Source organism: Phoenix dactylifera, chromosome 5 (assembly GCF_051530095.1).
Source record: "Phoenix dactylifera cultivar Ajwa chromosome 5, Ajwa_hap1_PhDact_Kaust_v1.1, whole genome shotgun sequence".
In the NCBI taxonomy this organism is placed as follows: Eukaryota; Viridiplantae; Streptophyta; class Magnoliopsida; order Arecales; family Arecaceae; genus Phoenix; species Phoenix dactylifera.
In genome coordinates, this window is record NC_143194.1 from 30,818,303 (window position 1) to 30,833,589 (window position 15,287).

Below are 15,287 nucleotides of genomic sequence, written 5' to 3' on the forward strand. Positions count from 1 at the left end.
CGGTATTTGTTCGTTGGCTGTTAAAGAGGTCCCAGTTTACGCCACATCGGCTGTGGCAGCAGAAGCTTGTGCTCTTCGTGACAAGCTTTTGCTCAATGTGATGCAATCACGGACGGTTGCTAAAGAAAGAGCTTATATCATATCAAAAAAATAAGAAAGAAAGAAAGAAAGAGTTGATACAAATGTATGTTTGGAGAGTGACAACTAAACTCTGATTATGGCCAGTGCCAATCACCAGACTCAGCTGTTTGTTGAAATCACCATTTTTTTTAAAAGCTGAAGCTCAAATTTATTTATATATTTGTATACTTTCCTACACTCCCCCTCTTAAATTGGTAAGCCCATCATGTAAATTTTTTTAATAACGGAGTTAAGAAGTGTGGAGACAAAGTTCGAACTTAGGACCTCTGTTCTGATGCTATGTTGAAATCACCACTTTTTCTAAAAACTTAAGTTTATAGAATGAGGTAGGTTTATTTATATATTTCTATATTTTTAACATTGTTATCGAGGACAAGATCCCTGTTACATGCTTTTGGAAGCCAATTGCGTGGCAGATTAGACTGTCACCGGGGGGAGGCCCCAGGCGAATCATATGCATGGGCGGAGTCTCACCCAAATGAGCTCGGTTCTTTTCTATTTTTTGGCCTCTTCAAAGATAAAACCCGGAGAGGATGTAACTGGAGCCTCTCTTAGTTAACCACCACCTAATAGGCTAATACGTCAATAAAAAAAAAAGGAAAAAAAACACTAGGTACAACTGGTTTAAATCGAACAGTTCCGTGGCGAGGCCTACAGAATCAGGTTCTCACCGGAAGACAACCTAGTCAGATCAAATTAGAGACTCAACTAGGGAATCTTGAATTAATAATTGTCTTGGTTTCAGACTTAACAACTACTGACTCAATCACTATAACTCAAGAAATAATAAATTCAGTACCCATATTAGTTTAGGTTGCCAAAGAAATCCAAAATCGAAGAATATAAGAAGGAAAAAAAAAAACTCTCTGCTAAATAGCACATCACTTCCAACCATCTAAAACCACAGTTATGCTTTTTTCTAATTACTGCAGACACAATGAGACAATGGGGCATCCAAATCCTTGGAAATTCCACACTCTAATACAGCGCGAGGACTAGCATCAAACAAACATACATTAACCGATGCAAAAGAAAAATAAGAATTAGATATTTTCATCAAACAAGCCACTGAAAATCAGCACATGTATTGCACGTGACAACATAAAAGGGGGGATTATTTGATGAATGGCAGTCATCAATAATCTGCCTATAAATAAACACAGGGCAAGAGAGAGATGGTCATGGTACCACACACCCAGGCTTTACATCCAGATTGTAGGTTATTACCGAGGCAATCAGGAGGAAAGAATAAAACAGTCTGGATGTTTGAATGGACCAAGCAAAGATGCAAAGAAAACTACCCAAGAAGCATAGCATTGTGTTTTTTTTTATGTAGCAAGGTTATTATTACTACCATTCCGTAAGGTTTTTTAGTAAGGTTATTATATTTAGTACTATTACTACTATTCCGTAGTATTACCACTATTACCACCATTACTATTTTTTTTGGTAATATTACTGTTTTTTTGTAATATTGCTATTTTTAGTAATATTATTATTTCTGATAACATTACTATTTTTGTAACATTACTATTTTTAGTAACAATACTATTTTAAGTAACATTACCACTTTTTACCACCATTACTATTTTTGGTAATAATGCTATTTTTGGTAATCATGCTATTTTTGGTAATATTGCTGTTTTGGCAACATTGCTATTATTGGCAACATTGCTATTTTTGGCAAGATTGCTATTTTCGTAATAATGCCATTTTGTAATATTACTATTTTTAGCACCATTACTATTTTTGGCAATATTGCTATTTTTTGTACTGTTGTTATTTTTGATACTATAGCTATTTTTAGTATTATTACTACTTTTAGTAATATTACTATTTTTGGTGATGTTGCTTTTTTGATAATATAGCTATTTTCTGTAATATTTCTATTTTCGTGATATTGCTATTTTTAATTAATATTATTATTTCTGATAATATTACTATTTTAGTAACATTACTTCTTTTACCACCCATTACTATTTTTGGTGATATTGCTATTTTTAGTAATATTGTTATTTTCTGATAATATTACTATTTTTGTAACATTACTACATTTTACCACCATTACTATTTTTGGTAATATTGCTATTTTTGGTAATAATGCTATGTTTAGTAATATTGCTATTTTTGGTAACATTGCTATTTTTGGCAATATTACTATTTTTGGTAATAATGCTATTTTGTAATATTACTATTTTAGCACCATTACTATTTTTGACAATATTGCTATTTTTGGTAATGTTGTTATTTTTGATACTATAGCTATTTTGAGTATTATTACTACTTTTAGTAATATTACTATTTTTGGTGATGTTGCTTTTTTTGATAATATAGCTATTTTCTGTAATATTTCTATTTTTCGTGATATTGCTATTTTTAATTAATATTATTATTTCTGATAATATTACTATTTTAGTAACATTACTTCTTTTACCACCCATTACTATTTTTGGTGATATTGCTATGTTTAGTAATATTGTTATTTTCTGATAATAGTACTATTTTCGGTAATATTATTATTTTTGGTAATATTATTATTTTTGGTAATATTACTATTTTTAGTCACATTACTATTTTTCATAATATTGCTGTTTTGAGTAATATTGCTATTTTTGGTAATATGCTATTTTTGGTACTATGACTATTGTGAGTATTATTACTACTTTTAATAAAATTACTATTTTTGGTGATATTACTATGTTGGATCATATCACTATTTTTATAATATAACTATGTTAGATAAATATAACTATTTTGGTAATATTACTATTTTTAGTAGTATGACTATTATTGGTCACATTACTATTGTAGTAACAATACTATTTTTAGTAGTATTACTATTGTTAGTACTACCATTACTATTAGAAATATTACTACTATTGATGCTCTTACTACCATGAGCAGTATTACTACTATTGGAGCTATTACTACTTTTATTACTATTACTACTTTTGGTACTATTACTATTACTAGTATTATCAGTACTATTGCTATTTTTAATACTATTACTATTTTCAATATTATAGTATGATTACTATTATTAGTAATATTAATACTATTAATACTATTACTACTATTGGTGCTATTAGTACTTTTAAAAAAATTACTACTTTTTAGTACCATTACTATTCCTAGTATTATAGTACCATTACTAATATTTTTACTATTACTATCATTCGTAGTATTACTATTATTAACAATATTACTATTTTTAGCACTATTACTATTTTTAGTATTAAGTTCCAACAAGGGGGGGGGGGGAGCATACATTACGATGAGATGGCCCAACTTTAAAAGATAGACAAATACTACAGCCCTGCAGACCTGCTTATATCTACCTTCATAATTGTTTTTGACTTACCTCTCCTAGGGTTATGTTAGACCTCATAATTGTGAAAAAGTAGCAAGTTAAAGTCACATCATTATAAATTAGCAACATCTCTGCCATATAGACAAAACATGGGACGCATAAAAAGCACATATACAATGTCTCTGGCTTGCTGGTGAAGAAAATTTATCATAGGAATACGTATCCATCAGCATGATAATAGAAGGATAATCCCAATTTGACATTCACAAAATTCAACAACTGATTTAGAAGTAATAAATCTGAAATACGTTAATTGAACTCTTTGTAAAACCAGTTGAACGGATATATAATGTTAGAATTCAAACTTCAAACCAAATAACTAGGAACCTGGTAAGTTCACATGCAAAGAAGACAGCAGAACCACGTGATCATCAAACTATTGCAGCATTTTCCTCGAAGCATCACACATCCACAAGTCTGAATTTACGCCTTTTCCAAACACAATGTCTTGGAAAAGTAGTGCTGCTGCATAATTAGATAAGTACCCTTTTCTAATTACTTATCTACCGTGTTCACATGCAAAGAAGACAGCCGAATAATACAATCATTGATAATTGTAGTATTTATTTACAGCAACACACACACAGCATTCACAGTTCTGCATTTATACCTTTTCCAACACAAATATTTAGAGCTGTAAATACGGTTGCATAATCAGACACTAACTTTTTTAATCACTTATCACTATACAAAACCTTATAATACATCACAAACTTCTGGCATACAAAAGAGAAAATATCAGAAAGTACTGACTAGCAATTTGACAAGCAGCTGTCACATACCATCAGAGACAAGAATAAAGGAGGTGAATAAAAAGAGTCACGAACAGACCTACAAAATCAAGGCAAACAAGAAACTACCCCAAGCATCCCTCATGCAAAAAACCCTTGGAGTGGAGAGCCAACAGCCTCAAACAAAAGTTGAGATATTAAATGACGGATATATTATATATAGCATTCCAACTCCACAGAACATGTTTGATATGTTCAAGATTAAAGCATTTTAATTATATGAGTTTGATATGTTCAAGATTAAAGTATTTTAATTATATGAATTTCAGGCACACCTGAAGACTCGTCTGAGACTAAATGATTTTGCTTCCACAAAAGCAAAATCTGGCAGAACCTCAATTCTCTGGACCATTTTGAAAGATATTTATGAACAGAATCCTTCAAATCATTAGCTTCTTTTCTCACTTATCTTTTTTCTAGCAAGAAAATCTTTCCTGATCACTATCATTCATCCCCCATGGCGATCTTTCAGAAATGCATGGAATTCTATGACATTTCTCAATCTGCAGAACTATGCACAGAATTTGCAGAGAATTATCAAGATTGGCTCATTATAGTGCAGGGAGAACGGTGCGCTACCAAAGAAGCCAGATCTCTACATAATACACGTTCAGTCCATCTGGAGATCTTCAAAACTATCTCCTGCTTTTCAACCATTACAGCATCGTCCTCTGGAGAGTAGAAAACATAGTAGATGAGCCACCACCTGTAAGTTAATTCATAGAGAAATAAATTGTGTAAAATTCACAATTGAAACCTCTACCTGAAGAAGACTAGATAGTGGTAACCGACTTACAGGTAAAGATGTACTGCTACTTGATAAAAGCCTCTTACACAAAAGAATAGAAGACTGGCACCTGAAAACTAGATTATGATGCTCTATTCACATCCCGAGCGACTTGAGTACCTAATGCTAAAACTATTTCAGATGACTGTCCAGGGTTTTGAACCAAAGAATACAGCAACACAAAATTATACAAATTGACAGAACCCAGCACCAATGAGCTCCACGAAGCCGAAATTGTTACAACACATCCATACAGCAAGCACAATGAAAACCATATAATCTACTAACAAGATAATGAAAAAAGACATTTCACATGTTATCCAGCTTAAATGGAATGATAAAATGCTAGACCAATGCGAGTCAACTGTTGTAGTATTCAACACAACAGCAACCATGCTTTGTGAAAACCAGCATTTAGCATCATCCAATGTGTCTGTAGTCACCTTAATAAAAATACAGTATGCATCCAGATATCCAGAAAGTGACTTGAGCAATAATGACTTTGCCGCAACCTTCAACAGCACATGTAAACTGTTTTTCAGATCCTTCCTGTCTGAATCAGCCCCTGAATACCCAACAAGAACAGGCTCAACTAGACGAAGTTATTTATATACAAGGCATAATACTTCTGTGTGAACAGATAGGCATACTAGCTTACCAATCATTTGGCTGAAGCATTTCGCTGCAATGTAGGAATCCAACTGCTGGATGAACCAAAGTTGCTTCCCAAACCCTGACCTAGGTGTGAAGTATCAGCTGGCCCAGATTGTTTTGAGCTTAGAACATTTCTCTTTGAAGCACCTGGAAGAGAAAATGATGTAGATGGCATCTGCGCTTTTTCAGCACTTGTTCCCACTCTCTGAAACAGAAATTCCAATCACTTTTAAAAACTTAACAAGAAGTGCAGGCCAGTTATTATGCAAGAAACTTGAAATTCAAAGACCATGATAAGAGAAAATTCCAGTCAAATCAATATGCTTACCATTACAAGTCCGCATTAACTAGTTAACCAGAGTGGTAATAACAACAGCAAAGAGCATAAAAAACAAGAACAAGTGGCCCAACCACAAAAAACACCAGTTTTGGCCCAAGATGAAAGAAGATTAAGATGCAAAACAGATCTATTAGTTGGTAACAGAAATCTCTTAGGAACATAATAATACAAAAAAAGAAAAATTGGAATAAGGTTTGTTCATACATGAAATGTCACTCTTACACCCTTATTCAAAGTTTACCTTCATACTTACATGTAGAAAAGTGAGACCCAACTAAGATGGTTTCTTTGGTATTGTTTATGATCTCCACCAATTTCTCAAAAAATCTCTCTTTGAAATTGCAAATCAAATGTCGTTCTGTCTTCCAAGGAAGCTGGAGAGAACCAGATTCTTCTTCATATGAAGTCTTAATACCAATGGAATAATTTAAGATGGAAAAACATGTCCAGCTAACATACACTTCAGATTTCCCATAACAATCGCTGAAGTACAATTTCAAAATTGTACTTCCATAGAAGGTTGAGAAAATTTATGTTTGCTCTTTGTCTGGCAAGCACAAATTAATTTTTAACCAGCTGAAGGAATTTAAGAAGTGCTTGCTTCTTTTAAAAAAAACTAAGCTCCAATTAGCATATTATCAGAGCCAGAGAAACCTCAACGAGTAGAAGGGATTGTTAAAACCTTCATTCACAAAACAGCATATACCAAACAAAAAATAAGGCTTAACACAACAAGATGGTGATTTTAGACAATGACTGCAACTTTATGATAAGGAATATGAAAACATGCTAAAAGTCAATGGTGTGAATGGCAGCATGAATATTTCCCATTTATATAATTTGTAATTTTCAAGTAAATTTATGGAATTTGTTACCTTTTTATATTTAGGATACTTAATCAATTTAGCAAGGGTAATTAGTAAATCAGTGCTAGTTTCAAATTAATATGCACATTATGATGACACTACTACTAAGGCCCTTTTTAAACTAATAAAAATAAATGAGTGACACTCATTTATTTTCTGAACATTCACAGAAAAATTCAAAGCTGTGAAAATGGATAACTTTATTACTTACCATCTTCTCAAGCCGCTGATTGTCGGAAATCAGATTATTATCAGCTGGTGATTTGAACTGCATTCGAACTGTGGGACGTGCTGCATTACTTGGTCCAATGCGCTCTGTATTTTCATCTGGATGAGCGACATCATTTACACATTAAATTGGAGCAGTTGACCAAGACAAAAATGTTACTACCATGGAGTAGAGAAATGCAAAATTTCTTAACATTCATGAATTTTTTAAAAAAGTAAAAACTACCTTGTGAAAACTTTAATATAGTATCTGTCACATTGTGAATAAGAATACATTGACAGCAAGCAGTTTAACAAAATTTCTAACGCAACCATAAGTAGCTGTTCTTTTAGAAAACCATCCATTTGTAAACAGAGGTTGAACAAGGTCTTTCAAGAGTATGTCCAGAACGATGTTTCTAATTCCCTAATCAAGATTAGGTTCAAGTCAACTCAACAACCTTGGGAAGAACATGAGAATCCAGGTAGTACTGCCTAGAAAAACTCGTAATTAGTCGTTTCACCAAGATGTATGTCCCCACTAAATTATTTCAGAAAATCTTTATCACTTAGTTGATAAGACCCATTTGCATAGCCTTTGGATTAAAAATGTTGATTCAGAGTCCTTTAAGGATTAGAAAATATTGGTCTACATTTTTTTTGAACATAAATGTAGGACCAACTGCATTGATGGTTGATAAATCACATATGAAAGTAAATGGAACTAGATATGTATATCTATAGTATTTTAAAACAACAGGATTTTTGAATTTGTGCAACATACCATTTTGAGCGTCCAACTTTTACCTAAGATATGCTTTGTTCTCTCCCTTTGTTCCAATCAGAACACCCAGATATCACAACTGATTCTCAAATCATTATACTTTTGTCATACGTACAGCTTTATACGTTCAATTTATTTTTGTTGTTTGCATCCAACATAAATACATCATAATTTTAAGAGGAATAATTCAAATAATAACAATGTCTATATTTATGTACTGTTTATCATTTTTTCCCTAAAACATGTATTTCACATCCTCAATTACTTGTAATTTGTTATGATGACATTCTTGCATGATCCGGTAACTGACCATTACAATATTTTTTCCTCAGATCAAACATAGGGAAGAATAGAAAAAACATCTCACTAAATCTGCATTGACCACTTTTTTTATTCCTGAAACCTATCCAGACCAAGGTCCGCCGAACCGGTACTGGGACCGTACCGGTCGATACAGTACCGAGTTCGAACGGAACCGGCCGGTTTCGAACGGTTCCGGCCTTTTGCGGCCAGTTCCAATCGGTTCGGAACCTGTTCCGGCCAGTTCAGGGCCAGAACCGAATTTAATAGATGAACCGACCCAGTTCCCCACCGGATCGGCTCGGTACGAGCCGAACCGCGTCGTACGGGAGCACTTTCTATGTTATAAATTATTGCTATTGCTAAACTCAAATTAATTTGGAAGGACATGTCTCACACACAGGAGCTCAATTGAAGATGGCAAAATTCTTCAAACATCAAATTGGTCATTATTTACCAAGTAACTCCATGCTACACTGTAGATTTGTGCAATTTTCACCCCAAAAGATGACAGATATATATTCACAATAAGAACATTTCCTAACACATTGCTATCAGTTATTGATGATCATCATTGTCAAACCACTTCCATTTATATTGCACTGGTGTACTATATGTAAATTAGAAGCTTTCATGCAAATAGAGGCAACCTTGATGTTTGTCGACATCCATCGGGATTGCTCGGCTAGTCATTCCACCAGAGGCTGGCTGCCATTTTATACATCAAACTTAGTCAGTACCAACATAGAGTGGCATCTCAACCATGACAACTACAAGGAAAGATTGAAAAATACATGCATATTTTGTTAACATTGTAAGAAAGCTAGATGGTTTCAACATTAATTGCTTCGTGGATAAGCACAGTGTCAGCCTAACAATAACATGGGGAAAAAGGAACACTAGCTCGTAAAATTTAAGGTGAATGAACAATGTTCCCCAGCAAGGAAAAAGTAAAAAAGAAATATAAGGGAAGCAGATGCTGTACAGATGAATCCCTAGTGAGATTAGCATACAAACCGAAAATCGAGGCTGAGCTTTTGTTCTTTGCGACTGCTGGTATTTCAAAATGGTCCAGTCGAAGATATAATCAAACTCGTAACCTGTCATAAATGAGAGGAAATAACAATTTCAATCAAACTAATAGGGCAAATGTTTCAGTAGACCATGGCACAATTACACGTGGTTGATAAATCCTATACAATTTATGATCCAGAACATAATATGCAAGATGGATCCCAAGGAAAATAAAAATTTCAAGACTTGCATCTCACACTGTGAATCCTATACCAGTTAAGGAAAATGACTCACAAACGCAGACTCCTTTCCATATCCCTTAATTTAATTAGTTCTTGCATGCATCTTTTCATTTACAAATAAAATATCATATATCAAAATGACCAAGAAAAAGCAAGCAAAGTAAATCCAAAGTTGGATACTATTCATCAAAACAAAGAACTGAAGAAATAAAAAGAAAGAGTTTCAGAACACGAATTGCCATGATAAAAAGATTTGTCAAGCCATACCTTCACGACTAAACAAATCCCGGAATAGGCGCTTCAGGAATCCATAATCAGGTCGTTGATCAAATGTCAATGAATGACAGTAATGAAAGTAGGATGCAAACTCAACTGGATGAGACTTGCATAGAACCTATGAAAAGCTCATTTGATCAATACATCAAGATATCATCTCGAATTTTATGGTTTATATAATAAAAAAATATAAGTGGTCAATACAAACCTCAATAGGAGTTGAAAGCTTTTTCTCGCATATCTTATCGTATTTCTGCTTTTTGGTCGCGGCTTTTAGACCCTGCCATGGAAGACTTCATACAATAATAATATAACAAGTCAATTAGAACAGCAAGAAAATCAGACAACAATAAAAAAAACAGCAACATGCATAAAAAAATTCTTAAAAAGTAAGCTTACACTGTTGGCAGAGATACCAGATGGAAAGTAATGTTACAATACAGTGAAAATGGAGCACTCCAAGAATGATTTTAGCACGCATTCATGGGACAATAATTACTATTTTGACATAACAAGACAATATTGTTTTCCATTTTTGACAACAAAGAGGTAAAATCACTTAAAACCACTATCACTAATATAACTGGACTGGAAGACTATCAAAAACAGTCTCAAAAAAACAATGAACATTATTCATTTGTCTTAATTATATACACATGAAGATCTTCTATCCACAATAGAACAGGACATGTCAAGCTAAATGTAAAAGAAAACAGCTAGAAATAATAACTTTCAAAATTGCCGGTGTTCCATTCCTGAGTTTCAAGAAGATTTTTAAGAACTAAGAAATAAGTAACAACTTTATTCTTGGAATATTATAACAAAATGATATCTTTGGGAATGATGTACCTTCCTCTCAGAAAATACAGAAGAACATAACCAAGAGACTCCAAATCATCCCGACGGCTTTGTTCTAATTGCAAAAGGCTAGAGTAAGTCAGATAAGAAAAATTAATCATACTGTCATAACCATTTGATAGGTCATCACTTACCTATGCCCAAATGAGTGTTGCAACTTGCATAGCGAGCAGTACCAGTTAAATTTTTGTTTTCTCTGAAACAGAAAAGGGAAAGAAAAAAGAATGCAGCCCAGCATTCAGAACCATCTAGAGTAATCTTTCACAGTCCTATATGTGCATGATGATGCCGTTTGGCAGAAAGACAAAGATCAAATATATTTAATATATATACATACATATACAAGTATATGGCACATGAAATGCATGCTTGAGGGAAAACAATTCAAAACATTGAATCATACTATCCATAAATTAAACATAATTAGATTTTTCTCTTATTTCTTTGCAGACTTTTTTGTACTTTTCTATATTTATCTACTCTCATAAATACTGCAGCTAAATATTTCTTATCCACCTACAGCTGGTATTTCTATTTTTTCTAATCTATTTACTCCCATAAGTATTTATTATGTTATTTTTCTCTAATTTCTTACAACATAATTTTAATTTTTTATCTATTCATTCTCACAAAATGCCAATGGGAGAATAACAAGGAAAGGAATTTTTTGTATGACCTCACCAAAAAGAAAGTATTTTATTAATATACCAAAAAGAAAATTGGTATCTTTCGATTTTTCCTAGTTTGTTCTCTATCATGATTTGTTTTGGTACGATCCTTTCCTTGCATGTTTATAACTGTTTCTTTTTTATTTTTTTTCCCTTATTTTGTTGAAAACTGAGATTTTTGATTTTTTTTATTTGTTTATTGCTATGACTGTTATTAGGTCAAATTTCTTTATTTGTCTAAAACCAAAATTTAAATTTTGTTTCATTATTTGTATATAGCGAGGATTGTATAGATAGTCTAGAAAAAAGTGGAAGAGTATTTTTGAAGTCAAAAAAATAGCAAACAGATTATGGAAGGAATATTCCCAATTTTCAAAATTTATTCCCTATATAGTAGAGATATACACATACACATATCATAAAATTTGATTAGATTTACAAGAATTGGGTATGTAAATACTACAAAAGAAGTCAAAAGAAATATTGGAATGACATTTACAAGAATGGAGGAAAACTTGTAATGGCAACAGATCACTTAAATAATTTCTGTTTACATCTTCATAGTCTGTGTATTTGAGGTGATGCAGCCATCCAAGGCACAAAGCATATTTACAATTTCTTATCATGTTCTGATGCAAACAGTAAATATGTCCATACTACAAAGTCTGAGCATGAAAGAAGTATTGTGCAAACAATTCACCACAAAAACAGCATAATATTTCAACTTAGCAGCCAGGGATAATGACTAAATTGAATATTCTACTTCAAGATGATGAAAGGCCATAAAAAGAGATCAGGGTATAGGTTTGGTCATCATAAGAGAGAATGTGCAGCTCATACATAGTTTACTCTAGTAGTTACACTTCATACCTGTATGGAATATGGCGGTTCGTGGTAGAATCCCGATATCTTTTTGCAAGCCCAAAGTCAATGATGTATACCTACACAATAAGATAGATGAATATATCTTTGATATGAGTAAATTTGATTACATGCATGTGCCAAACATGAACTGATTATAGCCAATCGAAGTCATTACCTGGTTTGCTTTCCGACCAAGGCCCATGAGAAAGTTATCAGGTTTAATATCCCTATGTAAAAACCCTTTTGAATGGACGTACTCAATTCTCGTAATCTGTAGTTGAACATCAAATATAGAGTAAGCATTTCTCAATGCTGCTTGTTTACAGGAATGAAGAACTAAATTGCCGTGTAATAAGAAAACAGCAGACTGAAAATGAGAGGCAAAGTGTGCATGGAACAAAACCATCATGCATCTTGGCTATTCAGCAATAATAGATTTCTTAAACAGGAAAGTAGGTATAAAAGCAAATAAGACATAATTACATGCAATCCTCCTTAAAAGTATCATCCTTGTACCAAGATTCGAGGAACCGGTCAGTACCGTACCATACCGGGCATACTATACCGCACTGATACCGAACTGGTATAAAGTCTCATACCATATCAACACTCGGTACGCTTCGCCATCTTGTACCATGCCACGTGCCAATACTGCAATAGGATAGTACAAGTATGGAGTCTGGTACCAAGATGGTGAACCTTGGTAACAACAATAAATTCTAGAAAACAGCTGGCCAGAAAACAAGAGGCAAATCATTCATGGAACAACACCATCATGCATTTTAGCGAGGTCAGCAAGAAAGGTTGATGATAGTTATACGTGTAAATACAGAGGTTTTACCCAATATCTCATTGCTGTGTTTGTATGCAGAGAATACAGACTAGTCCCTTGCTGCTTCTGTTGTCATTTCTAGGCATTGTACAAAGTTTCAATCATAGTGTTGCAACTATTCTATAAACTACTTCAGGAAATATTAGTCTTCATGAAACTATAAATATCAGTTCTCAAACAGAATATATTGATTTATAATCACGCTTTTTTTTAATATAGGCATCAGAAACTTTACATGGTGATTATGATTTCCATATATGCTAATTTTCTAATTACCATCTGATCTGCCAACATTAGAACTGTCTTTAGCGAGAACTTCCGACCGCAGTAGACAAATAGATCTTCAAGGCTTGGACCAAGCAAATCAAGAACAAGAATGTTGTCCTCTCCATCTATACCACACCATCTTATGTTTGCTATACCACCTGCATGGACATCAGAACACAATTATCACACCTACCAAGAAACTAGCAGCATAATGACAGACGGTCTTGCCGTAACCTAAAACATACTTCCACTCTGAAGAATGTTATACAGCTTGGCCTCGTAAAGCAACTGCGGGTGTTTGGTCTTGCTGTTCTCCTATGCACAACAATCATAAGTTAAGCCTTCGTTCATTCTACAACAGAAATGAACTATAGGGCCTAATGGCCTATCAACCAGAAACACCAGCAAAGAAAAGCCTTGCTACAAAACTGGACAGACTACTGTACTAAAATTCTGAAAGAGTATGCGAATAGAAACTGTAATTATAACTTTGTACAACTTCAATAATGCGGATTCTCCAAAAAAATAAAAAAAATCAAAATCCACAAAAAAAGTTCTGCTTTTTAAACCCGGAATGATCAAATCAACCAAAAACATGCATTCAGTAATCCCTCCCAGATTGTCTACCTCTTCGCACAACTTAGGGTCGATCACCTAAAAAGAAAAATCCAGGTAAAGAACTGTCATATTTTCAACGTAAAAAACATTTTTTGTTTACTCGACAAAGAGGCTCCTTGACGTGAATTCCCTTATTTCCTCGTCACCGACATCAAGAAATCCCGATCAGAATAGAAATAGAAACAAGAAACACAAGAATCGGTCTGAACTCACGATCTTGACCGCGACAATCTCGAAGGTATCAACATGTGTCGCTGCAACAGATCACACCAACAGAAAGAAGGGATCAGAACTGAAGAGACCTTCGATCGGTGCAAGAATCGAAGGGAAGAAGACGGCCATGGACTCACCGAGATAGATCTCACCGAAGGATCCGCTCCCAATCTTGCGCCCAAGCTTATACTTTCCGCCCACGATCCGCTCCATGCCCTATACCTTCTCCCACCTCCTCACAAGCGCATCAAGAACTAGGGTTTGGACGATAGAAGGATCGAGGAAAAAAAGATAGGGAGAGAAAGAGTGGAAAAGGAGGAGAAAGGAGGGAGGAGGAGAGAGAGAGAGAGAGAAAAGTCTTTAGGTGCGTTGTCTTCTGGCTCTCGGATGACGGTGGTGGGAGAAGACGGGGGACGGATGGGCCATAAAACACTGGGGAAGAGCTGTGAGGGGTATTTTCGGTATTGAAATAATGGAACCCTTTCTGCCCTCGAGCAACGAGCTTATCCGTCTAGTGAACCGACAAAGAAACCGGCGCGGTTGAACCGGCTTGGTCCGGACCGAGACCGTTCTAGTTTGACTAGACCCGTTCTGAAACCCAAACACGATTAACTTGTCAGGTTTATGTCCGATTTAGGGTTACATCTCCTGCTTTGATCTGGTTAGTTTTTGGATTAGGGTTAACTTTTTGGAGGAAGAAATAACATAAAGTATTTGGACAAAAGCACTTTTCTTATGAAGAGATGTTAGGTAAGGCTTTTGTTCATTGCCACCGTTCCGGAGAATATTATATATGTAAAGATTGCATGATAAAATACCATACTTTTCTTATTATTTTTATGATTTATTATTTGGTCTCCTGTTATGCTTTGATTCTGGATGTATCCATTCTATTTATAATGAGCCTTTAATCCTTTGTGGTATGAGCTTGAAGCTAGGGATATCAAAAGAGTGGATTTAGTGCAGTTAGTGAAAAAATTGAAGTTGAATTCAAAATCCACTACAGCTCCTTGAAACTGAGATCAAAATCAAATAGTTTTTAAAATAAAAAACCATAACTGCTACTAAAAAAAACCACAAAATCAAATCTGAAATCAAAAAACCGCAAACTGTTTAACTTTTTCATTTATTTCAAAAATTTTATATATAAGTAAACAAATTGAAGATATGATCTATAGTTTTCATATGATTCATA

The 15,287-nt window shown here is 34.0% G+C and overlaps 1 protein-coding gene across 3 annotated transcripts; it reads right to left on the bottom strand.

Moving 5' to 3' along the window:
- Positions 1-4,437: 4,437 nt before the first annotated feature.
- On the bottom strand, positions 4,438-14,563 carry LOC103702542 (casein kinase 1-like protein 4). 3 transcript variants are annotated; one of them, XR_015987330.2, is made up of 17 exons: positions 14,230-14,539; positions 14,093-14,133; positions 13,507-13,576; positions 13,271-13,419; positions 12,338-12,433; positions 12,169-12,239; positions 10,765-10,826; positions 10,622-10,685; positions 9,981-10,065; positions 9,764-9,890; positions 9,258-9,340; positions 8,891-8,948; positions 7,161-7,276; positions 5,748-5,948; positions 5,533-5,654; positions 5,099-5,209; positions 4,438-5,008 (listed from the first exon to the last, which is right to left on the bottom strand). XR_015987330.2 is itself a non-coding variant. In XM_088722301.2 (15 exons), the coding sequence occupies exons 1-14, from the start codon at positions 14,303-14,305 to the stop codon at positions 5,751-5,753; spliced, it is 1,296 nt and encodes a 431-aa protein (XP_088578427.1). In that variant the 5' UTR covers positions 14,306-14,563; the 3' UTR covers positions 5,284-5,654; positions 5,748-5,750. The 3 variants fall into 3 exon arrangements, 1 of the variants encoding a protein (XP_088578427.1); XR_015987331.2 differs by having other exon boundaries at positions 5,099-5,215; XM_088722301.2 differs by lacking the exons at positions 4,438-5,008; positions 5,099-5,209 and having other exon boundaries at positions 5,284-5,654; positions 14,230-14,563.
- Between the last annotated feature and the right edge of the window lie 724 nt (positions 14,564-15,287).

Bases quoted from the DNA above. Each gene is read 5' to 3' on its own strand.
- LOC103702542 (XM_088722301.2), bottom strand. From the start codon at position 14,305: ATGGAGCGGATCGTGGGCGGAAAGTATAAGCTTGGGCGCAAGATTGGG. The intron at 10,827-12,168 runs GTATGAAGTGTA...TTTCTGTTTCAG, and splicing joins AACCGCCATATTCCATACAG to AGAAAACAAAAATTTAACTG. The intron at 9,341-9,763 runs GTATGGCTTGAC...CATTTATGACAG, and splicing joins GGATTTGTTTAGTCGTGAAG to GTTACGAGTTTGATTATATC.